The sequence below is a fragment of the Trichoplusia ni genome, chromosome 12, assembly GCF_003590095.1.
Source record: "Trichoplusia ni isolate ovarian cell line Hi5 chromosome 12, tn1, whole genome shotgun sequence".
Taxonomy (NCBI): domain Eukaryota; kingdom Metazoa; phylum Arthropoda; class Insecta; order Lepidoptera; family Noctuidae; genus Trichoplusia; species Trichoplusia ni.
The window spans coordinates 1358685-1383531 of NC_039489.1; the positions used below are offsets into that span (position 1 = coordinate 1358685).

General features: G+C 35.4%; 4 protein-coding genes across 6 annotated transcripts; 2 read left to right on the forward strand and 2 right to left on the reverse strand.

Moving 5' to 3' along the window:
• Positions 1-1301: 1301 nt before the first annotated feature.
• Positions 1302-4673, forward strand: LOC113499148. The gene is made up of 6 exons (XM_026879492.1): positions 1302-1430; positions 1852-1914; positions 2154-2252; positions 2894-2992; positions 3413-3511; positions 4290-4673. Exons 1-6 carry the CDS (start codon positions 1361-1363, stop codon positions 4385-4387), a joined length of 528 nt encoding a protein of 175 aa, XP_026735293.1. The 5' UTR covers positions 1302-1360; the 3' UTR covers positions 4388-4673.
• Positions 4674-4938: 265 nt separating this feature from the next.
• Positions 4939-7980, reverse strand: LOC113499146. Its single transcript, XM_026879490.1, has one exon. It carries the CDS (start codon positions 7803-7805, stop codon positions 6126-6128), a length of 1680 nt encoding a protein of 559 aa, XP_026735291.1. The 5' UTR covers positions 7806-7980; the 3' UTR covers positions 4939-6125.
• Positions 7981-8420: 440 nt separating this feature from the next.
• Positions 8421-15896, forward strand: LOC113499149 (mitochondrial pyruvate carrier 2-like). 2 transcript variants are annotated; one of them, XM_026879494.1, is made up of 3 exons: positions 8421-8668; positions 8745-8785; positions 13759-15896. In XM_026879494.1, exons 1-3 carry the CDS (start codon positions 8575-8577, stop codon positions 13990-13992), a joined length of 369 nt encoding a protein of 122 aa, XP_026735295.1. In that variant the 5' UTR covers positions 8421-8574; the 3' UTR covers positions 13993-15896. The 2 variants fall into 2 exon arrangements, with proteins under 2 accessions (XP_026735295.1, XP_026735294.1); XM_026879493.1 differs by lacking the exon at positions 13759-15896 and adding an exon at positions 10709-12875 and having other exon boundaries at positions 8440-8668.
• A 1078-nt stretch (positions 15897-16974) lies between these two features.
• Positions 16975-24442, reverse strand: LOC113499150 (septin-interacting protein 1). Of its 2 annotated transcripts, XM_026879496.1 has the most exons (12): positions 23934-24442; positions 23520-23663; positions 22961-23160; positions 22383-22502; positions 21778-21950; positions 20945-21128; positions 20306-20509; positions 19825-20042; positions 19388-19559; positions 18809-19052; positions 18284-18447; positions 16975-17397 (listed from the first exon to the last, which is right to left on the reverse strand). In XM_026879496.1, the coding sequence occupies exons 1-12, from the start codon at positions 24037-24039 to the stop codon at positions 16999-17001; spliced, it is 2328 nt and encodes a 775-aa protein (XP_026735297.1). In that variant the 5' UTR covers positions 24040-24442; the 3' UTR covers positions 16975-16998. The 2 variants fall into 2 exon arrangements, with proteins under 2 accessions (XP_026735297.1, XP_026735298.1); XM_026879497.1 differs by lacking the exons at positions 23520-23663; positions 23934-24442 and having other exon boundaries at positions 22987-23114.
• Positions 24443-24847: the final 405 nt, after the last annotated feature.

Here is a 24847-nt window from a genome sequence, read left to right on the forward strand (position 1 = left end):
CAATTTCGCTTGTAGGTACATCTCTAGTGGAAACGCAGCCTTATTCTGTTTCTAGAGATTCTCTTAAACGTACAATTATGAATTCACCTCACGAAAGTTATCTGCTAAACAAAAATAAGCTTCATAATTGCCTTCTGTTTCATCTTTATGATAATTAAGTCTTATTATGTTAATCGTAGCCCTTATCTGTACTTTTGCTGGCACGTTCTTATTCGAGTTTAGGGAAACAGCTTACAGTTTTCATTTGTATTTATGCAATGGAAGCATGAAACGTCTTTGTGTCTTGGAATCAGTGGTTTGAACTCCGGTAAATAAGTTTATCCACTCCATTAAAACAACGAGTTTTTGCTTAATACCTTTTGTAGTTACTAAGAAAATACCATTTACATATTATAAAAATACATTTTAGATCGATTTACCACAAACCAGTTGGACTGGCGACTTGAAGACGCAGCTGGATCATGTTTGACAAAATCTTAGGTAGTTGGTATGAGCACAATAGGGTGATCGATTGAAAATTTACAACTTATAAATTGCCGCTACCAGTAAAAGTAAGACTTTGGAACTCGCTTTCGCCTAACATCCGTGATTCCAAATCTCTTCATATCTTTAAAAAACGCGTCAAAGAGCATTATCTCTCTCATGACTGATTTATTTTGGATATACATATAGTATTTGTGCATATATATATTTATATATTAAAATATATTTTTAGTTATGTGTAGTATATATTAGTGTTAATTGATTTATTAGTTTAATTGAGCCACACACCATGACTGCCAATATTGACGACTTCTCCTTTCGCGGGTCTGCTGGCAGAGATTTCTTAAGAAATAAGCAGTACCCTCGTACATTATTTATATTTATGTTATGTTACTTTTAAGAGCTCTTGTGTGTGTACATAAATTATTAAATAAAATAAAATAAAAATAACTTAAATCCAAGATTACAGAGAAAATGTAAGAAATATAGACATGCTCTAAACTTCGCTTAATTACAAAACCACCCTCCTATTTACAAACGTATTCATATCCACAATATGTAAATGGATATTATATACACAGAACCAGTAACTGCGCCCTGCGGTATTCAGAAGCCATGGAACTAAGCTTTCCAATTAATTATAATCGGGAAACTGATCTCTATCTATCCAAGAATAATTAGCTTTTCGCTTCCCTATGATTTAATTAAATAATAAGGCTTATATCATGAGTGGAGAGATACCGTTACGGCTTATTAAATTTTTCGAGTGCCTGTCGAATATAAAAGCGGGAAAATTGCACAGGAATCCAAAAGACATTTGTCATTCGGTAAACCATTACCGCGAATAAATTTTTCGATAAACAGTCCGACCGTCGAAATGAAGGCATTTATTGCGGCCTGCTGTGTAATTTCCATAGTTTATTGCAAAACTTTGGGGGTACACAAATGTAAGTAATGTTAATATTTTTTTGTAAACAATTATTTTGACTGCTCTTGCCCTGAACGAATTACGAGGACTCTGGCCTTTCCCTTTGCCCAACCATTTATTTACGATACGTTGATAGAAGAATTTCAAATGTATAGAATAACACAAAGTGTCTGTTAATCACGTAACATTTTTAAATTGTCACTAGATAGGATGGGGACATCCAAATACGTCAAGAAATGTAGAATTAAATACAAGTACCTAATCTAAGACAGAAAATTTTGTCTCTTTCTTGCCAGTCACAAACCATGTAAAGAAAATGCATACCATTGAGATAACTATGCGGTTACTGATTGTCTTCTTGGATTAGGCTTTTTCGAAGTTATATTGCAGACTAAGTCCAAATTTGTATTATTGTTTCATTTATCTGAAAATTCTTACAGCCGGACAAAGATGTGTCAACATGTGGGACGAAGGCTGCATTAATGGACAGTTGAACGGGGCAGGTAAGCTCTAATGGTTCAAGATATTTTTGTCGTTTATACATCGTGTATTCTGACCAGCACTCCATAAAGGCAACAATCAAAGTCTCAAGTCTCTCTTATTAAACGTCAGCTGACGTACAAACTTATTACCTACCTAATTAATTCTACATACTTGAAGACGGGATGGGAAGAAGGATGAAGCAAACAAAGTACCATAACTTTTTGATTCGTGCTTGCCTAAAGTATATTTTATTCTGAAGGTAACGACGACAACTATCTGAACGGCGGCTTCACCCCCGGAAAGCGATGTGTCAACATGTGGGATGAAGGATGCGTCAATGGACAACTTAGCGGTGCAGGTAAGATGCAGCCTTTACTTTAATAAGAAACCCTAGAAGTTGGACTAAAATAAAACGAAAGACGTGATAAAGCGTGATTATTTGAAATAAATATTCAGAAGGGATAAGCTCTTGTTTCACAATTTCTGCCAGTCCTGCCCCTTAGTAACTATTCTTGTACAGGCAGCCGAGGTCTAAAGGTCCCAACGCCAATGACCAGTGTATCAACGTGTCATAATCGCTGCGTCACGTTACATAGGCATATTGCTCGTGAAAATGATAAAGTAGCGATGAAATAATATTTTATAATCTGGCACGAAAGAATTAATAACAGATGTAGATAAGTATTGTGTCCGAGATAGTTCCAGTGTGGAATTGACGACGTTATCTTGATAGCTTAAAACAATATTAATTTATATAATGATGAGTCATGCATTTTCTCTACAATAAAATAAATAAAAGCGAAATGTTGGCTCACGATATCACCAGCCGATGGTATAGTTAGAACGAACTATTTACGTTAGTGACTTGACTTGAAGTGAATGAACTGACTTTGACAGCATTTTTTAAACATTTTTGTTGTCTGATGGATAAAAACAGTTTTTTTTCATACCTACACATTTATGTATGGTCAAAGAAGATTTCGATTGTTTATTTTTAAGGTAACGACGACAACTATCTGAACGGCGGCTTCACACCTGGCAAACGATGTGCGAACATGTGGGATGAAGGATGCATCAATGGGCAACTGAATGGTGCAGGTATGTTTACTTATAACTTTCATCAGTATAACATTGCAATGTGGGATGTAGGAAAAAGGATAGAAGAAAATTAGATACATACCTTATCTAAGTGGACTGTATCAAATAGTGCCAGCTTTATAGAGCAGGGCAGAAAAAACGAGTGAAAAAAATGCTCTTAGGGGTACATACAAAAAATAGATGTTGTCCGCTTCTCAGACCAACCGAATATATACACAAAATTTCATGAGAATTCGTCGAAGCGTTTAATTTTGGTACACCGTGACACGAAAATTTTATGTAAGTACTTAATAGAAGAAGATAGTATTTTGTTTTGCTTTAAATTTAATAGGTATTTAGGAGGAGAGAAATAAAGAATTTAGTTACTTTCCGTAGTACCTACATGTATGCCTTTCATGAAAGAGTAAGCCATTTTTTCAGGTAACGATGACAATTATTTAAACGGAGGCTTCACACCTGGCAAGCGCTGTGTCAACATGTGGGATGAAGGCTGTATCAATGGACAACTGAATGGTGCCGGTAAGGAAATCTTCTGCTTCTCCTTTTTCCTATGTGTGTGTGCTCTTCCTATAGGTACTTACTCTAACAAGATAGCTACTTACCAACAGATACCTATGTTTGTTTAAGTACTTAATAGGTATCTACCTATCTTGCTACAAATGAGTAGATAATACATATTATATAAGATGGGCTTCCAATTATTCCAAGATTATCCGTATTTACAGTTAACAAACCGGAACAATTCAAATTTAAATGAAGGTCATAAGAATAGCGTTGCTTTTGGCGAAAATTTAGCATCATGGGTTGGTTACTTACTTTCGTCTCATGTCTTTGATCATGATACCTTGATTCGTTTAATTTGTATGTAGGTAGATACCTAACTAAATATAATTAGTCTCAAATAGCTTATGACGCCCAAAATGACAGAATAGTTTCCAAAACGTTTCTGTTGTAGTCGGATTAAGATCATGTTGCAAACTTTTTGTCCACGTTGGTTAGGAGCCACGGGGTATTTAACTGTACCTGGCCTACCTAGGTACCTAATCGGTTAACTAATCGTACTATTAAAGCGTTATAATCTGTACGTATGAAAAAGTGACCTAAATTCAGTATCTCGTTTCAAATTAATGTGTAATTGGATTTAATTAATTAGAATGAGATTGTTTGTCACGTTTATTTGGGAATAGCTAGCAGTTTGTTGATACCATTCGTGCAAAAAATTAGTAGGAATGTTTACCTAATAATTAAATAATTATCTAATCTTCACGGCTAATAATGCTTTTTTCCTTATTTCTAGGCAATGATGACGACTACTTGAATGGTGGTTTCACTCCTGGTAAGAGGTCTTTGCATTCCCTCATGCAAAAACTACAGCAAAACCGACACCATTTTTAATTTTTAGTCTTTTGAAAGTTACCGGAATACAAGGCATTTTATTTGCAGCAAACTGCATGCTAATAAGAATAAATTGCGCTTACCTATTAAAATTAACAAATATTTTAATAAGAATCTAAGAATATTGTTCTTTTAATTACGTGACCTACAAATTCGACGTTTAATTGTAGCAACTCAGGTTCCTTGTTCCGGCACTCACGTTGTGAAGGCCTTCATAGTTCATATTAAAACTGTAAAGGTGCAATGTGTAACATTGATATATAAATAAAAACTAGTTTCATCACTTTTCTTTTCTTTCACTAATAATTTGTTCTTGACTACGACGCATGCCTACCAACTCCAATTTGAAAATCAACCCTTGGGATCTTCTAAGACAAACATATTTTTTAACCTGCTATCAGAGTTAGAACTGCCCGTAGGCCTCTGACGAAATTCTCCGCTGTGCCGGATTCCTCACAATGTCTTTTTATCGCAAGTGATAGATCACTTTCTAATTTATTTCGAACTTCGACGGGTCCGTCATCATATAAGTTAGGTAATAAAACAATACCTTATTTATAAAACTTTATTAGACCCACATTAATTTGTGCAAGCGCACAAGATTCTTACATAAACGCTTTATAAAAATAACTTTAAAACACCTTACACTACACAATACACATACTAGAATCTATATACAAAATTGAGAAATACATAGCTACTGTATAATTTGTTAAGGCAAATGGCACTTAGGCTTTAATTTGCTTGGCAAGTAAGATAAGTCTTTTCAAGTGTATCTAATAGAAAACAGTAACAAGTCTTAATGTAAAATTCTTTTCATTGCATTGATTTCCAATTAGTGCTAATGCTAACAAAAAAGCTACAAAATGATTGGCTACATTAAAAAAAAAACTGCTGTGTATAATTTATGCTACAAGCCTTAAACAATCACTTCTGCTATTCTAAGATTTGAAAATAAAAATACACAAAAAACGACTCACATCTACTAAAATTGAGAAAAATATATCACAAAAGCGGCCAGGTTGAAACAACGGAGAAATATTGTTCAGTAACATTACATTTCTAAAAAGCGGTGGGCGAAGCATTTTATAAAGAAATCTAAAATAAAGGCAAATTGGAACTAACTTGTAAAAACTTGTACTTTAACTAAATTAATAAAAAGGGCATACAGAGATCAGGAAAAAGTCATTATTCTTGTCTTTAATGCTACTACTGACATAAGAAACTCCTCCTGTATGAAGTAGGTTAAAAATCTGATTTAGCCACATTTATTAGAAGTATATAATAATGTAGATAATTGTCAGTTGTATAAACTCGTTTATTGTCATCATATAATAAAACAACTTAATAGTTGTTATCACAGAGCTAATCTTATCAATATTTCAATCATGTCAATGCACAATGTAGTGATTGACAGTTCTTCTTGGTATCATTGATATAATGCTGAGCATTAGACTTTCAGTTTTATACTAATTCCATGTTTTTCCTCACAATAATATTGTAGACAAAACATTTACATTAACTACCTTGATTTATATTTGTTTTACACACATTTTAGGCCCGAAAATTGGGAGTAACAATTTGAAACTTTAAGCCACAATTATTAAGAAGTTAACAACATAAGTGCAATATAAGTTATTATTAAAATTAGGTCTTCTATACCAATTCTTGTCAAAATAAGTTAATAGACAACTAAATAATTTTACAATTTATTATTTTTAAAACTAAATACTTAAATCTAATTTGTTTGTCCATGCCAGTGTTCTTGAGCATACTGTGGCAATTCCATAGGCAACTTATTATACCCTGTATTCAGGCTAGGACCTGGGTTATTAGGGGGACTTTTATGAGCTGCCGCTTGTCTAAACTTAGTAGAATATTTATAAAAATCAGACATTTCAAAAGGTTTTGTCTCTTCTCTATAAGGTATACATTTACCCTGTTCAATTACAGTCAAATTTTTCGGGGATTCTAAGGAAACTGCACCCGGTGACAAGACAGGTGGACTTTGTGGTACTTGATTTGGACTCTGCATAGCTGAGTGACGACCAGAAGAGATCATGATCTCATATGCTTGAGAGTTTCCTATGCTCGAAGTTCGTTTTAAACTGGAACTCTTTTTCAATAAAGGTGTTTCAGCCTTTGTCGGAGAGTCTAATGAGGTTTCATACCACTGCTTTTCTTTTTTATCCCCTTGGGATAATGGTGAGAATTTATTCATACTTATTGGGTCAAAATTATAGACTGACTTTGTGCTGACTGGTGTCAATTGGTCAGGGTAGTGTCTTCTGTCATCCCTGATGTAATCATCAGTAGACACTTGAAGCTGCATATGCATGGGATGCTTGATCATGTTATGTTCTCGTAAAGGCAATGTATTTGGTACAGGAATGACTCGTTCTATCGGTCCATGGGGTTGTTCTTGTATATCAGGTTGTGACCGGTGTTGGTATATATGTGCAGGAGCCTCATGCTTCAAATTTTCTAAATGCAATTGGTTGTAATCACTGTGAGAAGTCAAGTGATATGTTTGGGTTCTTTGCAATGTGTTTCGTCTTACGCCCTCTGGGCGGCGTTTAGACTGCTGCATCTGATGCTGGTGGGCAAGCCCAGTTAAATGCTGGCTTTGAGCTTTAAGATGAGTGGCATATTGATACAATAATGGAGTGGTCCGCATCCCATTCTGTACAGGATGCGGCGCCATGCTACCGTGAGTGTAATGTGTTGTAATATCTGGATGACTAGAACTGAAATGAGTTTCTCGTAATCTAGATACATTATGAGCTTCTGGAGTATTATTACAGTATATCTTATTCATATAATCTGTTGTCATAGTATGGTGTCTATAAATTGTGCCCTGTTGCATGTCATTCTGTAGGTTTTCGTTCATGATATCATGACGACCAGCTAATGCAGGATAAGTATGAGATGTGTGAATTGAAAATGTATCAGTGTTCCGCTCTTGTGGAGGAGATGGAAAGAAATTGGAACAACTAGTCTCTGGACGCCGAACGTGTCTTGAGTGGGAACTTTTAGTCGACACACCAGATATGGATGGAGTGGACAGTCTATGTGTAAGATTCTTGCGCAAGTTTGCGTCGGACTCCTGAGTTCGGTCACCAGTAGCGGCTCTGAGACGCCTGGAGGAGTTGTCGGACCCATCTTGAACGTCATTGCCGTCTGTTGATCTGTCGACACTTTTAATACTTCCCAATCTTTCTCTTTGAGGCACTTCGGGACTCAGAGGCGCTTCGGGTGGCATAATGCCAGTTAACTGCACTTCTTGCACGCATAGTTTATAAAGCTCTTCGTTTTTGGCTGCAAGTATCTGCTCCAATTCTTTCTTCCGAGCTTGTAGCTTGAGCAACTTGTCCTGCTTATCAGAATGCAAATCACTCCCCATTGTGCTCGTACCCATAGTAAAAACTTTGTTCAGAACACAAAAAACATAAGAGAAATCAAACAAACACACAAGTTATTGAAATAGTCAATGGTAAACGTAAAATAAACAAAGAAAATTATAAATTCTTGAGCGTTGACACATTTATCACACGCACATCCGCACCCATGTTTGTTTGTAAAAAAAAAACTAGCTGTGTTCGGGTTTAAGAAAATAAAATGACCAAATACGTTTCATCTTAAATACACCTTTAAAATGGAACGCAACTTTACAATAACAGATTAAAAATAAGTTTCGTGTTTGCATTCGTGGTTCCATAAGTAGTTTTTATACGATAAATCTTAGAAATATTACTTTTAATAATAATAGAGTAGTTGCAATCGACCAAATACCTTTCAGCATTTAATTTCATAAGGAATGAAAGTGGGCTTTGTGAACAAAACGATAAAATTTTGCAAAGGAAAAGGTGAGTGTTATTAATTACCTGCGTACGTAAAATAAAACAAAAAAATAATAAAAAATTGAATTAAATATGTACAACAGAATTTGTACAATTTATTTATCTTATATAGACGAGGCTTCATTTCATGTGTTGAAATTGGTTGCAATAATGAAACGCAAACGTCAGATTTGATAAAACAACTGAACATGACAGCCTTATCTTATCAAATTTTCAGGGTCTCGCCTCGGCCGATGGTATCATGTAAATTAAAAACGTCATTAAATAAAACTTAGTAACTCCGTAACCACCATTCCTTCCGTTCCAACGTAGTGATAAACCGACAAAATGAGGATCGCATCGAAAGTTTATACGATCATCGTAAGCATAGCGGACAAATTTGTACCAAAGTCTATGCGCCCTATGTGGGAGCATCCAGCTGGTAACTATCGTTATTTTTTTTAATTTCATGTTTATATCATAGGCATGCAATGTAAAGTTTATTTTGTTTGTTTTAGGTCCTAAAACTATATTTTTCTGGGCGCCCGCTTTTAAATGGGTAAGTAATGCGGACGTGTTTCAAGGTCGACCTATTTATATTAAAAAGACCTTGCATAAGGGCAAACGTATTGCATGTTTAATAAGTAACAGTTTCTAGGGCTAAGCACGGGTTAGATCATGGAAGATAATATTTCGTTTCATTCCATACTAAGCTTCATTAACGACGTTCACTTAACATAAAAAGAAATGCAATTGCAAATAGAACAACTTTGAACTGCTCTGATACGTGACAGCGAGTTTTCACTATCATGATTATAAAATCTCTGTGCCTAATTATTACTAGTCATAATAAACTACATTTTTCTGTTATCTTGTCTACCAGAAGGTCTTTATCATTTCAATATAAAAAAAAAACTAATATATCATTGCAATATAGTATACAAATGCTACCATACTGAATATTGTGTGAATTTATGTTCAGTATTTGATATTAGATACAGTCTGCTAGTCTGAGCAGAAATTAAAAAAAAATGTATGCCATAGAGATAGCATTGATTTATCTCAATCTTAGATGATCTATGACATTGGAAAAGTCACATTGGATAACAGGTTGACTACAAACTAGGGCTGAAATTTATTTTGAAATCTGAAGGCAAGAAAACTATAATTTTCCTTGACTTACTATAATTTTACTTTATATGGCACTATGTTCAAGTAGGTATGGTCATATTTATGGGAATACTTAACACAGTGACAGTTTTCTACTGTTTAAATTAACATATCAGCTAATAGTACTTACATACTAAAACTCTTCTACATTTTTAGTACCTGAGTATCTACTACCATACAAAGTCAGATAAAACATTGGCTAGTGACTAGTGACTAGAGGAAACATCACATCTATACTTTCATATTAATGTGTACTTGTTGATAAATAAAATAAACACTGTCATACATTTAATCAATCTAAAGATTATAAAGGTGTAAATTACAATACACATATCATGCTTAGTATGTTTACAAAAGATAAGGCAACTTTAAAATACAGAGTGCAATCTCATTTATGGTACATGCAAATACTTCATGCTCATGTAATGTCATTAAACCAATTATCATTGTCTTTGGTTTATGACAGGTCATAAACAAGAGCCATAAATAATAAAAAAAGAATGGTGTACAATACTTACAAAATTGTGTTGAAAAATCATGATCAGATTCAAACATTATCTCTCATACTTACAATTTATTGGCCTTTTAATGCCCCAAAACAGGTTGAAGGTCTATTTTCATACTAAAAGCAAATAATAGTCACATAACAAGCATAAAAAATCTAACCAGTATTAAGAATAAGAAAAGATAGATAAAAATTGTGCACATAGGTTTTTTCCTAGGAACTTTCCAATTCGTTTCTCAAAAAACGACAACTAGACCTCTTAACATTAAATTGTCTCATAAACATATTTATTCATCAATGGCATGTAAAACTCAAAAGGCAATTTAACTGTCATGTTTTCTTTATAACTAATCTGAATGTTTGTCATACCGTTTTGTTTTCTTTCATCTCAATTCTGGGTTATGGAATGTGTTAAATAAAACTGACTGCCATAGAAATAAAATTTTGAAAACTTTTGTTTCGTTGAGAAGATTGGCTTCCAATTAGTAGGTATCAAATAAGCTTCCCTAAGCCAATTACTTCTAGAAATCACTACACTCAGAGATCTTTTATCACTGTCAAAATGATATGATCAATAATTATATCAATATTTCTTTGGTGTGCTTTTGTTGGTTTTCATTCTCAACAACACACTACTAGATTTTTTAGTACCTATTTGCAAACGGCGGAATAAGTGGCCATATTACAAAAAAAAGTCTCATTACAATTATCAAATTTGGAATTAGCAACATCTGCGTTGATATCAGTGTCAGTTTTATTTGATACAACACGATATATGGCCTTGACTCACCCCATCATTACTTTCAGGGTTTGGTGATAGCTGGGTTGGGTGACCTGAATCGACCCGCCGAAAAGTTGTCTTACACCCAGTCCGCGTCCCTTGCGGCGACCGGCATGATATGGTCCCGATACTCCCTCGTTATCATACCTAAAAACTACAGTCTGTTTCTTGTCAATGTGTTCGTCGCTGGAACCAGTCTTTACCAATTAAGCAGACGTTACAGATATGAGCGAAGCTTAGCGGCCAAAATGACCCCTAAACTGCCCTGAAGTTTATTGCCGTTATACCGTTCTTCCAGTTGATGGTTGCAAGTGTTACTCAAAGTCCGGGCCTCGAGATCACCTGCAGCCATCAATAATAAATCCCTGACAATTACATAAGTAGTTACGAAATCTTCTAGAAGTCTAATAAATAGATCTTGCCCTAACTCTCTGATAGGACAATATTTTAAACGTTGTCAAAGTAGAATATATTTTTTGTTATTTTACACTATCATGGGTATTAAATTATTGTTATTTAATTTATTTAGAAGACATTACGTAGGATGAATATATTTTGGGGATGGTAGAAAATAATTTTAAAATAGGTAAATTATGGTAATTATAATACAAAATGGAATTACCTATTTCAAACGGAAATGTTTCGTTTCCCTACCATTTCAATGCTATGCCTGAAAAGTAAGAAAAAAAAATGAAAAAGATCGTTAAATTTGAAGATGTTACCATCTGAAAAAATAAATGTTCAGCGACAATCACAAAATATGCCTGCCAGGACTTACTTTTCCGTAAAGAGCCGTCATGCATAGCATTTTTTAAACAACCAAAAGTTGTTATCGAAAGTGTTGGTGAATATTTTGTAACTGCACTATTTTTACATAGCGTTATTTTTTCCTATGGTAAAATTTTCTTAATTAACGAGCATTTTCGATTTTTCTGGCTCTATGTTTGTAGCTTAGATAGCCCTCGATGGCCAAACCTAGGTTGTTTTAAAAAAGCTGAAATTTATTCGATTCTTGCCTCTAAGGGTGGTCCAAGAAGGACTAGCGACCTGAGAGTTTGTGTTGTGGTTAATTGGGCAGGTGATATTTACGAAAATAGTAACTTTAATACATTCAAGTATAAAGCTCAATTTCATATAAATGTTACTTGGGGATCTATAATAAATGTCACAATAGCCGGACAGATTTAACGGCTTTTACAAGGCGCGTATTAGACCTAGTTTTAAATACACACATTGCTCCTAGCTGGATAATACTACGCACTCTTTTCCTTCCTAAACTTTTCATCAAACGTTTAAAGACGTCATTGAACCAATAAAGTTTAGGGTTGTCTGTAATAAGTTTTCGGCAATGGACGACGTGCTATGTCAAAAAATCCCGAAGAAAATATAAAAATGTGAGCTTTATACTTTAAAGTGTTTAAGGTACTGTTTTATGCACCTTTACTACCTGTATATGGTCGCAGTTAAACTTGATAGTCGCTGGTCGTTCTTACCTATGTTGGGGGCATGAACAGAGAAACTTTCAGCTTTTATAAAATAACGGAAGTCTGGCCATCGTGGGCTCTTACTCTGTAAACGTAAAGAGCCAGAAAAGAAATACTCGTAAATTTTGATGATTTTACCATAACAAAATATATCGCTATTGAGAAACAATGCAGTCACAAATTGTGAAGGAAGACTTTCAAGAAAGAATTGTTATGTATTTTTAATTATCATCCCTTCAGTCTGTTGTTATTACTGTGTCATATTTTGTGGTTGTATTGTATTTTCCGCTAAGTTAGTTCAACAACCAAGGCGAAAATAAAACATTCGACAAGTTAGTAACTTCCATTTTGTATCGCAATGATAATTCATTTCGAATTTGATAGACACTCCGAAGTCTGTGCTCTCAAATAAGCCTCGAGTTGTCTATTTAATATATTTTTTTTATAAAAAAGTCACATGATTTATAATTGCGACAAAATAAAATTAAAATGTTTAAGTAGAATTTTAAATAAGTAGAATCGCTTGGTGGTTTGGATATAAAATTACTCAACTGTGATATACTTAACGTTAAGTGTTAAGATAAACCGTTAAAAATCACAACGTGTATGTTACATTGCTCTATTAAACTGATATTTTGTCAATAAACAGGTTGTCTATTTTTGTAATACCTTTTTGAATGGAAATATACATTTTTGTATTTCATACCAACTCTTGTTTGTATTTTATTTCTGTCTTCTTTTTATCTGTACTAATTCATTTGAATCATCTTTTTTTGTAAGTTCTTTGTGAATTGTCTTGTGTTGAAGTTTTTACTAATTTACATTCTTGTTCACTTATACATTACTCTGTTTAAAACACATAATTTAAACGAACTTATGCCTTAGTATCGTCAAATATATTTAAATCCTATTATATTCCTCATGGCCAAGTCCAGTAAACAATTGTGAACACTTTTTAAGAATAGGTAAGTGGTTTAGTCGTCTAACTGAAGCCGATGAAGAAAGAATACTTAAACATGAAAATTCCAAGTAAGATGTTATGTTAAGTGCATGCGATTTAGCTTTTAAACAATATGCATGCTAGCATGCTAATTTATTCACCGCACGTTGCGTTTTTTGCATGAGGTTTTAAACAAAATTACCTAAATGTTTTAAGAATTTATCTTTTTTACTGAAATTCCCCTGATTTTAGTATCTGTCTACATTTTTTCGATTATTTTATGCATTCAGCCTACAATTTGACGATGAGTTCTTAATGGATTTGCCGTTGTTTAAGAGAGACACCTGTAGTTGCATGACTATGGGTTGTCTCGCTTCTCCAATGGCTAGAAAACTCCTTTAAGAGTACATAATACAGGCGTTGATATCATTGTGTTGTCCGCTTTTAGTAAAAAAAATAGTTAGAAGCATTACACCCTAACTAAAATAGTTTTTTGGTTTGTCACATTTTACCGATTAATTTCATATTGTAGTTTTTTATTAATATAGCTCGCAATGTAGTTAAAAAAAAGAATATTGGTTATGTTGGTAAGACGAGCGATATTCCACCAAATATTTGACACAAATTAATAGCATTACTGCAATGTTTTCAGGCGTTAGTAGCAGCTTCTCTGGACGCGTACACTCGTCCCCTGGACACGGTGTCGACCACTCAGTCGGCCACCCTGTCCGCTACTGGCCTCATCTGGACGCGATACTGCTTAGTTATAAAGCCTATTAACTATTCTCTGTCGCTATGCAACTTCTTGTTGGGCGTTGCTAACGGCGTGCAAACCGTCCGTGCTTATAACTATCAGAACAGGGCTATTGAGGAGAAAAATGAATAGATTGAACATGTTCGCCATCGCTACAAATGTGAAATCAACTATATGGAGTAAAAAGATAACGAACGACGAATTCAGTTTTTAGATCATCTTCATGGAAATTTAAAAAGCGTTACTTTTTTGAAATTGTAACGCTTAGAACGGTCTTTTTGGAGATAGCGATGGCGGAGTCTATTCCTTTTTGGTGTAAATAGTACTATACTTTTCCAATCTCAAACCGATCAGAGTGAAGTAAGAAATTCCTAAGCTATTCGTTGCTAATTAACGAACAAAATACCGCAAATAATTATAATTACTTTTCTGATTGGGTTGAGTCAAACCATTAATTAATAACAGAATAACGGTAACTTCAATAGGTGCACTTAGTAATTATGGGAATATACTCTTGCTTAATGTACTTTAAAAAAGCCTACCTAGAAGCTTAAATACCTATTGGTTAATTTTATTCCCGCTGAATGATGTCAAAGTACAAATTAATTATTGATATTCGTGTAGATCTAAGGTCTAGGTATCGGGTCGAATTTATCATATCGAATTTATTTTTGTTGTGTTCGTCTTAATAAGTTTGTAATAACTAGTCATTCCCAAAAGGTAATATAAAAATGCTTTTCTTGCCAAAATGAAGGATTGCCTGCCTTTTAACGTTTTTCTTAATATTCTTCTCTCTGAATACTTTAGCGATCAAATTGAATATTAATGGTTGAACGCAGTCAACGTAGATCCAAGGTCGTTTCTTGTTACATAAACGACATCACGATTAGTGCTTGTCAATTTGCATTCTATTTAGCATTAATATAAGATGTTAATACCAGTTTATTTGCTATACAAAGTCAGGGAATTGATTTGTTATTCTGTACAAAGATATGTGCTAGTATTGAATTGCAAGTGAGTTTCCTTTTAACGTCTGAATGTATATATTCTCGCGTAAACGTACTTAATCTTTGACGATAGCTATTTATACGAAACTAACCGAATCTAATTGGATTTTCTTGTTTGCACTAAACGTGATAAGGGGTCATAAAAAGTATTCAATGTTGCCTAACTTGCCCTACTTAATAACTTACAGTATTGCCATATAATAATGATAAACTAACATGAAATATGTAAGAATTAACCAACTAACCCTTGTAGATTTAAAGGAACCTATGTGCCATGTTTCGAACAAACGCTGAAGCAGTTATAAAACTATACATACTCATTTTAATCGAATTTATTAAAACTAGTTATTGGTAGTGGTAGAAAGTAGATGCATAAACGCGAAATGGAATGCCTAAAATTACAATTCAAGCTTCTAAAACATGGTAAACGACATTGACCTCAATCTACTTATTTCATATTTTCTCTTGGTCTTACGCCAATTGCCGCGAAATTTACGCTGTCGTGTTCAGTGCACTGGTAAACGAATAGGTTAATTTAAAAAAAAATCTGTAGAGGACGTAACTATTCTGGTACAAGTTTAAAAATAAGTTTGGTTTAAAAAATGTATTCTACAGGTCTATGCCAAAAAGTAACTGTACTGGTATAATCTTAAATATTTGACCATAAAATACGGTTGGTTTCGATAACAAAGTACCTTCTTGAATTATTAGGTAGTCCTTTATTAAAATTGTATGTAACATTTATATTCACTGAATATTCCTCTTCTTAGAAATTCTTCTGTTCTAGATAGGAACTGAAGTCTGTACTGACTAACTAGCTAACTGGAATACACCAAAGGGTCAGCAGTCTACTCTAGCTCCTTCTATGTAACCTTTTAGTTCAAAATCTTGTAAAATTTTCGCCATTCCATTTCGTTGTCTATGTTTAGATAGTAGTTATAGACTTGTAGTTTGTAGAACTAACATGGACGCTATGTTTTTGAAAATATTGCATGTTATTTTCATTGTTAATAAATCTTGCCATTATTATTTGGTTTGTTATTTTAGTTTAAGCTTTTTTTTACAAATACAGGCCTTTTTTTAAAGATGGAAAAATATATTGCATTGATGAAGGTAAGTCTATTTTTTTATGTAGGTATATTGGAAAAATCAACTAAAAAAAATCAAAAATAAATAACGGAAGTCTTTTGAGACTTCATACGTATGTTCCTGGTTCATACATTTATTTTTATCCGACTGCATCAGGAAGGTAATATTTTATCAAATATGAGAAGGTAACTTCCCGATCGATACGGTCAGAAGCAAGCCTTGACATTGGACTCTATCAAAATAAAACAGGTAACTCGCAAAACCTGGACCTAATACTATTCGCAATAAGACTTATTATAGCATAGCATTTTTCAACCTTGTTGAATTGGCAGCCGTACAATGTTTGCTATGTATTTGGTAGGTAGACTGGTAGGCACGAGTTTCCTATGTAGAGCCAAGAAGATTTCTACTTGTGATCGCATGAGTTAGATATACAAACCGATTTATGTTCAAAACATTGAAATAATAATATATACGTATATCAGATTGCAATAGCGCATTGTCTGGTTTGTGGTTGTGACCGTAGACGATCGAACGATCCGAATAAATAAATCTAGATACCTATGTTACATTGAAGTCTCTGTTTGTAATATTGAGATAACTTCACACACATGGATGACATACGGTACAAACACCAAAATATTTCTTTTTTAATTTTGTCTATCTGCTTCTTTGGTCTAGGTTATCGGGCTGGGCCCATTTTGACGGGTCTTTTATTGAAAGGCAGCTGATGTTATCAGTAGTAACTGAGGCTTAATAAGAAGTATTTTATGTTTAATCCCACGCAGAGGAAGTCGCGGGTACAGCAAATCAAAAAGTTCATGAACCCCTTCCTGACTCATGGGGTTCTCGAAGACTAAACGCAAAAGCTAAATTTTAATATTAAGTAGTTCCAATGAAAATATGTAAGAAGTATCTCGATACTTCTTAAATATTTTCATCACTTCGTAAGTCTATATGTCTTTAGCGACTATCATTGCTGTCTATAAAAGCAAACTTAAAATAAAAACAACAAAACTACAAGTAAAATAATTTATTACATCTATTCTTCAACCAAATTAAGTAGCTTATCCATGCTGATCGGGCTGAACGTTCTCCCGCTGTCATTCGAATACATAATGACATTCCTTATAACATAACACTGGAGTTCACCGATCTTGTACAGAGGTCTACCTTCCCTGGTCTTCCCTGCAATTGGTACGAAGGTTATCCCTTTCTCGATACATCTGGTCTCGAGTAGTTCTGAGAAGCTCTTTGCTTGCGTGGTCGTGGCGATGACTTCAGCGATTCTGGAAGTTTCCTTGGGTTCTGGCATTATGAAGCGAGGTGGTGGGGGCGGTTCTACGGAGTCCAGGTCTGCGCTGCGGTTCATCATGTCTAATGCCTTGCGGAACGCGTCGCGGACTGCCGGCTCTTTGAGCACTTCTTCCGGGAACATTTTCTGGAAATGGAGTTGTATTAATTGACGAAATAATATGCTAAAATAAATATTCTATAGATGCATTATTTCTTTTTTTATTTTGCTTGTTCTGATTTCTTCAAATACCTATTTCCGGTGTTCATGTATTAAGTACCATTCGAAAGGTTAAAGATAAAGATAAAGATAAAGATATATTTATTTGTATAAACATGTGTAACATAACATAGAAATGTAAATGTGGATGGTAAAAAATTGGGAATGACAGACATAACCCTTAAGTCCAGACATGTTTTGCCACAGTTAAGCATACAAAAATTTAACAAACATAACTATTTTTAAATAAAATTACAAATTAGAACGGTATTAATTGAACATACATATTTTAAAAATATTATTCTATAACTACTTACTATACTTATGTACTACATTAAAAAATCTCTAACACTATAAAAACATTTTTCAATCAGGAACTTTTTAAGTTCCTTTTTAAACAGCTTAGTTTGATAGATTTCTTTAATATATTCTGGAATTTTATTATATATTGCGGGTGCCATACATATCACACTTTTATGTAGTAGTGCAGTTTTTGCTGGGTGCAACTGTAAATCATTTTTATATTTGTTTCGCCTACTTCTACAAACACTGTCAGATAAAAGTGGAAACCAATGTGTGTTGTTTCTTACAAATAAGGCTACCTCTAGGATGTATAAACTTTTTATCTATTACTAAACTAGCTGATCTGATCACGAGTGTTTGTCTCCGACAAAAAAACTTATAAACAACCATCGTTAATCGCGTCGAACAACGAAATGGACAAGATATACTAAGTAAATGTTGGCAATACATTTTTTTTAAAGGTTAGCCGTCATAAAATTGCCTTTAAGATTTGTAAAGTATAAGTAGATACCTTGAAGTCAGTATAAGAGTTGAGTACGGTGGCGTGCGGCGGGTTGGTGTTGAGCCAGGCGGCCAGCGCGGCCAGCCAGCGCGGCAGCAGCGCGCGCGCCGCGATGGCCGCCACTGTGGGCGCGCCCAGCAGCTCCAGCCACTCCACACACCACAGCCACGCCGCTGGGTACAGGAATATTATATCAGTAATAGTAGATTTTGTTGATGTTTTAGAAAAATATGCGACTGAGCAAAATACGGTTGGTTCTGTCGCTGAGCAAAGCTCTCTATCTGAGACACCAAAAATATTTTAGCAATTCTCCTTCATTTCAAAGGCAACAAAACGTATATGAACTAGAAACTTTTGGCAGTCATGAGGTAGAAAGCAACTTGATACCTATAACCGAAATCTTATATTATAGTGATTAATAGTCACTAATTCACATTGCTCATGATTTAGATCGAAAAGTATTTTTTATCAACATTATAAAGATATGTAACAACAAATTTGAATTATTGAACATGAATAGCTATGCGGCCTCACTGTTCTCCCTGCCGACGAGCTCCAGCGGCGCGTGCTGCAGACAGTGGTCGAGCTTGGGCACGATGTGCTGGTGCAGCATGGCGGCCAGCGCCGGCCCCCACGCGGCGCGCCACGCCGCCAGCACGCCGCGCGCCGAGCCGTCCGCCGGGTGCCAGGCCGCCAGCGCCGCCGCCAGCCGCCCGCGGATCAGCGGGTACACCGAGCTGGACAGCGCCGGGCCCGCCAGCTCGTGCCACGGGAGCACCTGCGGGGGGGGACAGCCAGCCCAGTCAGAGCCATTATCAAAATAGTTTATTTCTGTAACTTTCTTTTCACAATAATTATACTGTGGCTGGAACTAGGAAGCATTGGTAATTCTTGTGTTGGATGGTTCCGCTCTTCTTAAGTATCTCTATATTTAAGGCGATAAGTCAACTAAACTAATTTGTTTATTATTTAAGGTCATTATAAAAGTATAAAAGATTAACAGAAAAACAAGCAATAAAACTAGAATGAGAACACTGGTATGACTTTGCATGTGTGTGTTTGTGTATATGTGCATGTGTATGGGTGTGTGCACGCGCGTGTGTGTGTGTGTACCCATTGATGCAGCGGCTGCGTGTCCCCGGTGGGGTCCCAGGCGCGCACGGCGGCCAGCAGACGCGGCAGCAGCGCGCGCGTGGCGCCCGAGCGCAGCAGCCAGGCCGGGACCGCCGCCTGCCACGACTGCACGACGCGCAGCATGCCCGCTGGCTCGCGAGGGTTCCAGGACCTAAGGAAACATAGTAACATATCATAAACATCGTATTGCACATTGCTGTCCATATTTTTTCTGCTTAAAGGCTTTAAAACACTGCATTGAAGATTTTGCATAGATGGGAAAAGGCTAGTAGATCCCTACTATGATGGGGTCGGCTTTCATTGTTACTGGATGCACCTTAAGTAACAGCGTTTTACAAAAAGCGGCTGCTTTGCTTTAGTAAGGACACGTACTGGCACCATTTATTTTTAACTACTGTTATTAAAAGTTTACTCACTCGGCGGCCGCAGTAAGATGTGGCACAAAGTGTTGCCACAGGAGACTGTTGTAGGCCTCCTCGGTAAGCAGCTTCCTCCACTTCAAGAAGGTCGGTATCGGCTCTTCGGGCGCCTGTAGCGGGTCCCACGTCGCGAGTAACGCGCTCAGTAGGGGACTCACGATGTTACCAGCTATAGTGCCCAAACCAAACATCTCGTATTCCGTTGGGAATGAGTCCTGTTGAGAGGAAATTTTGGTTATTTCATAATTTTCCAATGGGGTAAAATTCAAATGGATATCTAGACACGCGGTAGCTTGGCGAGCAAAACATCCTGATTCATTATCATAATTAGAGTTTGATAGAGCAAGAGAGACTTATAGAATAAACGATTTTATTTCATATCATAGCTACATTAATGTTCTTTCCTATTAATACTACAAGCAGTGTTTGTGTCGTGTTTGCGGAAGAATTGTATGTATTCTATGTAATGTATACATACCTTCAACTCGGCCAGTACATCATGAGCCCTCTCGAGGGACACATCAGGTCTGTTCAGCAGCTCAACCCGCTCCAGTATGCTCTGCACCTTGTTGATCACTTTGTCTTGTTCTGCAAGCTTTATATTACATTCTTCTAGATCCCTCTCTAAGACAACTATTTCGTCTTCCGCTGATTGAAGCTCGCGAGCGTTTTGGATGATGTCCTGTTGAATGTTTATTGAGTGTTACTATTAAGTTAGTCGAGTAAAACAGTCATGATTTTGATTCTTTTAATTTTGAGACAAGAAAACATTAGAAGAATTCACTTTTGTCGACTGCATTAACTGTTAACTCATTATATTCTAATGTAGTTTCGTGTCAAAGCTTGAAATTTATCACATCTAACAAGCTTATAATCTATGCAGGGAATACCTTTTTTTGTTACAAAAAAAAATACACTACCCTTTTCTGCCTTTCTTTTTTATCTCCAAGGACAGAGTCTACCTTCTAACAATCAAATCCTACGGCTTAATATCTTCTGTAAGTAAATAACTTTTCTCTGATTTACTAAAAAGTCCTTAACCAACCCCTTAATATCTTCTGTAAGTCGATAACATTTTCTCTCCTGTGGAAGTATTTCGTTAAGAGTGAGGCCGTACCTGTTCGCAGCAGTCGACCATGAGCTGCATGTTGGTGGCGAGCTGCGGCGCGGCGAAGTTCTTGCAGTCGCGGCGCGGCTCGTGCTCGAAGCGCGGCGCGGCCGCCCGCAGCGCGTGGTACCCGCTCAGCACGCGCTTCTGCTTGCCCGTCATGTCGATCACCGGCACGCGGGACAACTCGTTACTGCAGTACACAGAATACACATGAAAGACTGTACGGCTAGGCGAGAGGTTGAGGTCAACACGTTAAAATCACTATGAACGACGTGTCGCAAGTTCGGATCAGCGTGTGATCCATGAGTCTGGGTGTCTTTCTGCGTGTCATTTGAATTTTTTGTGAAACCCCTGCGACACTAGGATTAAATTCTTTAGAACAGGAGTTGTTATGATTTTGACAAGCTCAATCCTTTGCTCTCGTCCTCCAATACCCGCTGCCTTACGGAGATCATCAAAAAACCTGGCTACTGACTATGTCCAGCAGTCAGGTGAGAGGGGCTGATGATGAGGATTGATAAATAACTCATTAACTAACTGACTGACTGACTAACTGAAAACATGTGTATTCAGTTTTGGACTTGACTTGTCAAGGGAAGGTGATAAACCAATGTTTCAACTACCACTTGAAGAAGTGTAGCAAGATATATAATTATGACTTTGACTATGTACTACAAATATGGCTAAATTAAGTTAGTAGTATACTAGTAAGCTAAGTATCACATTGTAGTGTAGTGATATTATTTGGTGCTTTGTCTGTTGTGCATTCCAGTTGACACTGTCTATATGAACTATAATCTCATCCCATAACACCTCATTATGATTAAAGTTCTAAATACCTGGTAATAGTATGCATCGTGGGTTTACCCTCTTGTATGACGTCAGCGGCGTCGCGGTAGAAGTAGCGCCCCTTGTGGGACTTCTTCCAGTTGTACGTCTTCTCTTTGGAACCTTTTTCATCTTCTTTCTCTTTCAGACGACGCTGTTCCTCCTCTTTCTGTTTTGCTTTTAACTGAAAGGAATGGAGATGGTTCTAGATAAAGTATTGTTGAGGAAGGTGGAAGAATGTACACACATTTAATTTATAATTTGATTAGAATCGATAATTTTTGATTTTTTTGGTTTACATAAGAATCTGAGTCGAGTTTTTATTTATCGAATCATTTATCGAATCATATATCGTGTTTAAAGGTAAGTAGTAGTAGACGTCTGTTAAGGTTGTCAAATCATTAACATGTTTCTTTTCAATTTGAATATCTCAAAGTAATTATAATCAATAAATCATTTATTAATTTGCATTGTTCTGTATTAGACAATATAGAATTTGGGTTTGGAGCCCCTTTTTTGAGTAAATAATGCTTGTGTTAGAAAACTTTATCCTTCAATGTCCAGACACGGCAGACACAAAAAGATTATAATTACATATAAACAAAATTATACTCACAGCAGCTTTCTCTGGACCATAAGCACCAATAGCACCTCTTCCTTTCCTGACAGTAGCCTCTACAGGAGCCGAGATACCCTGCAGGTCCTTACCTAACCCCTTGCCAGGCTGGTACCCCATCTGTGAACAAATATTTAAAGTTAGGCAAAGGTAATTATAAGGATGGTAGAATTGTTTTATAACTTTGACAAGAAAACAGAATTGAAATATTTTGGTATCTGTTATTTCTGAGACACATTAAGAAGTTGAGTTGTTGAGTGATATTCAACAATCATCATTATATATATTAGCTTAAAAAATTTACAATGTTGAATGTATATAAATGTCCTAATGCAGAACTCTAAAAATAATTTAGGAATACAAATTTATTATACCCCAGCAGCCATCTTGCGACAACTCCATACATTTAAACTCAATGGGGGTTTTTACATGTTCAAATTCATGTGAAAGTTCTCCAACTAATTGGAATAAAAACATTTTTGAGATCTTGATTTTGATATAAATGTTCATGTAAAGACATACTGGCATTTATGTTTTATGAGAGGTCAATAGCCTAAATTACAGAATGGCATACTGACCCGCAATAGCAGCTTGGCTCCAATACCTTTAGTGTGCTTCTCCCACGTCCCCACATTGCCTCCCAGGTTGACGGGCTTCATGCCTTGTCCCTGCCGCCTAATCCCGGCCGTGTCGCTTGCAGCTGGTGAGTCCTGTTCTTCTTCATCTGAACTGTCTACAATATTCGGACGGGATGTCGAGGCTTCTGATGATTCTAATTCTGTAGAAATGTTTTCAATTATTTTGATAGTTAGTGGTTACAGTTACATTAGGATAATTGAGATGGAAAATTCAAATTCATTCTTCTTAACTTATTGCTAATCAATGATTTAATGTTAGACCAGCCTATTAGTGTTCCGCCGCTTGATGTAAGGCTTTAGGAAGATGGTTTTTTTTTTATATTTTCTGATTAAACTATCATAATTAAAAAAAAAACAAAATACGTAAATAATATAAATAAAATTAAAATAAAACAAAAAAGTTTATTCAATAGCTGCTGTATTCTTGTATCTTCTGAGCTATACCCGCAATTTGAAGAAGGTATGTTAAAACCTTTTTACAAGTTCTTTTATTACAAACCTTTGCTTTCTTCCTTCTTCTTGCCAGCCTGCTGCACTCCACCGGCCACAAACCCAATGGGTGCAGAGAAGTCCTTAGGTTTACGAGTTCTCTTCCTAATATTGTCCTCATTATCGTCTTCGTCACTGTCTTTTGACCATACTCCTAGAAAAATAATGTACATTATATTATTTATTATACATAGATGCAGGGATATATATAATTTTTCAAGACTTACGGATGCCAAACATTGCCTACAATTTATGTAAATTTTAATAGCAGTATTCAATTTGTTTCGACAATACAAGTACAAATGAATTCAGTTACAAGTAATAGGACCGGAAATACCAAAGCATTACACTAAGTGATATAAAATATATATATATATATATAATATATTTTCAGAGCATATTTACCACATAGCTTAAATCTTACCGTAGATCTGTTGTTCTTTCTTTGCTTTCCTGCTTCGGTGTGGGTTAAATTCATTATCCAAATCGTAATCGGTGATTTCAAACCGTATCACTTCGTCGTCCGACATTTTAAAGATTGTATGTGTACCTGAATCGGTAAATATATATAAGCGACCGATTGAAAATGAATAAAAGTTAGTGAAATTAACGTTGCATTTGCAAAGCTTTTCAATAATACAAAATTACAAATGTCAAATCCGTACGCAATAGGACGGCGACACCAAACTACCACAGACAAAAAATGCTACTAAACTTTTGACAACAACTAGTGAAACACGTGTTACTAATAGTATAGTTTTCTTTTAGGCGATTTGCAATTGCGTTTTGATAAATCGTTGTAATAGTAACCATTTAAAATGAAAATTAAGAAGAAATAGCTCTCCTCAACACTGGAACATATCAATATTTCCGAAGTTCTGAAGTTCCACATAGAATCTATCATTTGATAAATGTGAATACTATTAATATTATACCAAAAAGAGGCAGATAAATAAGTAAATTCGGTTATGTCATCAATCATTCTTTATTTAAAGTCATTTTTGTTAAGTAGGTGTATAAAACTCATGTTATTTTAGATTTCACACTATGTATTGTGCATCTACATTTTTAAATCCAGACATTTTTATCAGAGTTTTCATTGGCAAGTCAAGACCTGAATAAGAAACTGGCAAGTATATTTGTACATTGATATGGTAATATTTAAAATATTAGATTACATTCTCATGGATTTCAATGACAGTATTATTTTGTTATCAAACTTTTTGTTTTAGAAAAATTCACAACAAATAGTATATTGTAAACGATATGAACTTTAATATTGCAACAACAAAACCACAAGTTTCGATGTCTTTCAAAATTAGTCGAATAATTGTGAAA

Excerpts from the sequence above, each read along its gene's own strand:
- LOC113499148 (XM_026879492.1), top strand. The coding sequence starts at position 1,361 with ATGAAGGCATTTATTGCGGCCTGCTGTGTAATTTCCATAGTTTATTGC. Across the intron at positions 2,253-2,893 it reads TGGACAACTTAGCGGTGCAG|GTAACGACGACAACTATCTG; the intron begins GTAAGATGCAGC and ends TTTATTTTTAAG. Across the intron at positions 3,512-4,289 it reads TGGACAACTGAATGGTGCCG|GCAATGATGACGACTACTTG; the intron begins GTAAGGAAATCT and ends CCTTATTTCTAG.
- LOC113499146 (XM_026879490.1), bottom strand. The coding sequence starts at position 7,805 with ATGGGTACGAGCACAATGGGGAGTGATTTGCATTCTGATAAGCAGGAC.
- LOC113499149 (XM_026879493.1), top strand. The coding sequence starts at position 8,575 with ATGAGGATCGCATCGAAAGTTTATACGATCATCGTAAGCATAGCGGAC. Across the intron at positions 8,669-8,744 it reads TATGTGGGAGCATCCAGCTG|GTCCTAAAACTATATTTTTC; the intron begins GTAACTATCGTT and ends TGTTTGTTTTAG. Across the intron at positions 8,786-10,708 it reads GGGCGCCCGCTTTTAAATGG|GGTTTGGTGATAGCTGGGTT; the intron begins GTAAGTAATGCG and ends CATTACTTTCAG.
- LOC113499150 (XM_026879496.1), bottom strand. The coding sequence starts at position 24,039 with ATGTCGGACGACGAAGTGATACGGTTTGAAATCACCGATTACGATTTG. Across the intron at positions 21,129-21,777 it reads ACGATGCATACTATTACCAG|TAACGAGTTGTCCCGCGTGC; the intron begins GTATTTAGAACT and ends TGTGTACTGCAG. Across the intron at positions 20,510-20,944 it reads TGGTCGACTGCTGCGAACAG|GACATCATCCAAAACGCTCG; the intron begins GTACGGCCTCAC and ends AACATTCAACAG.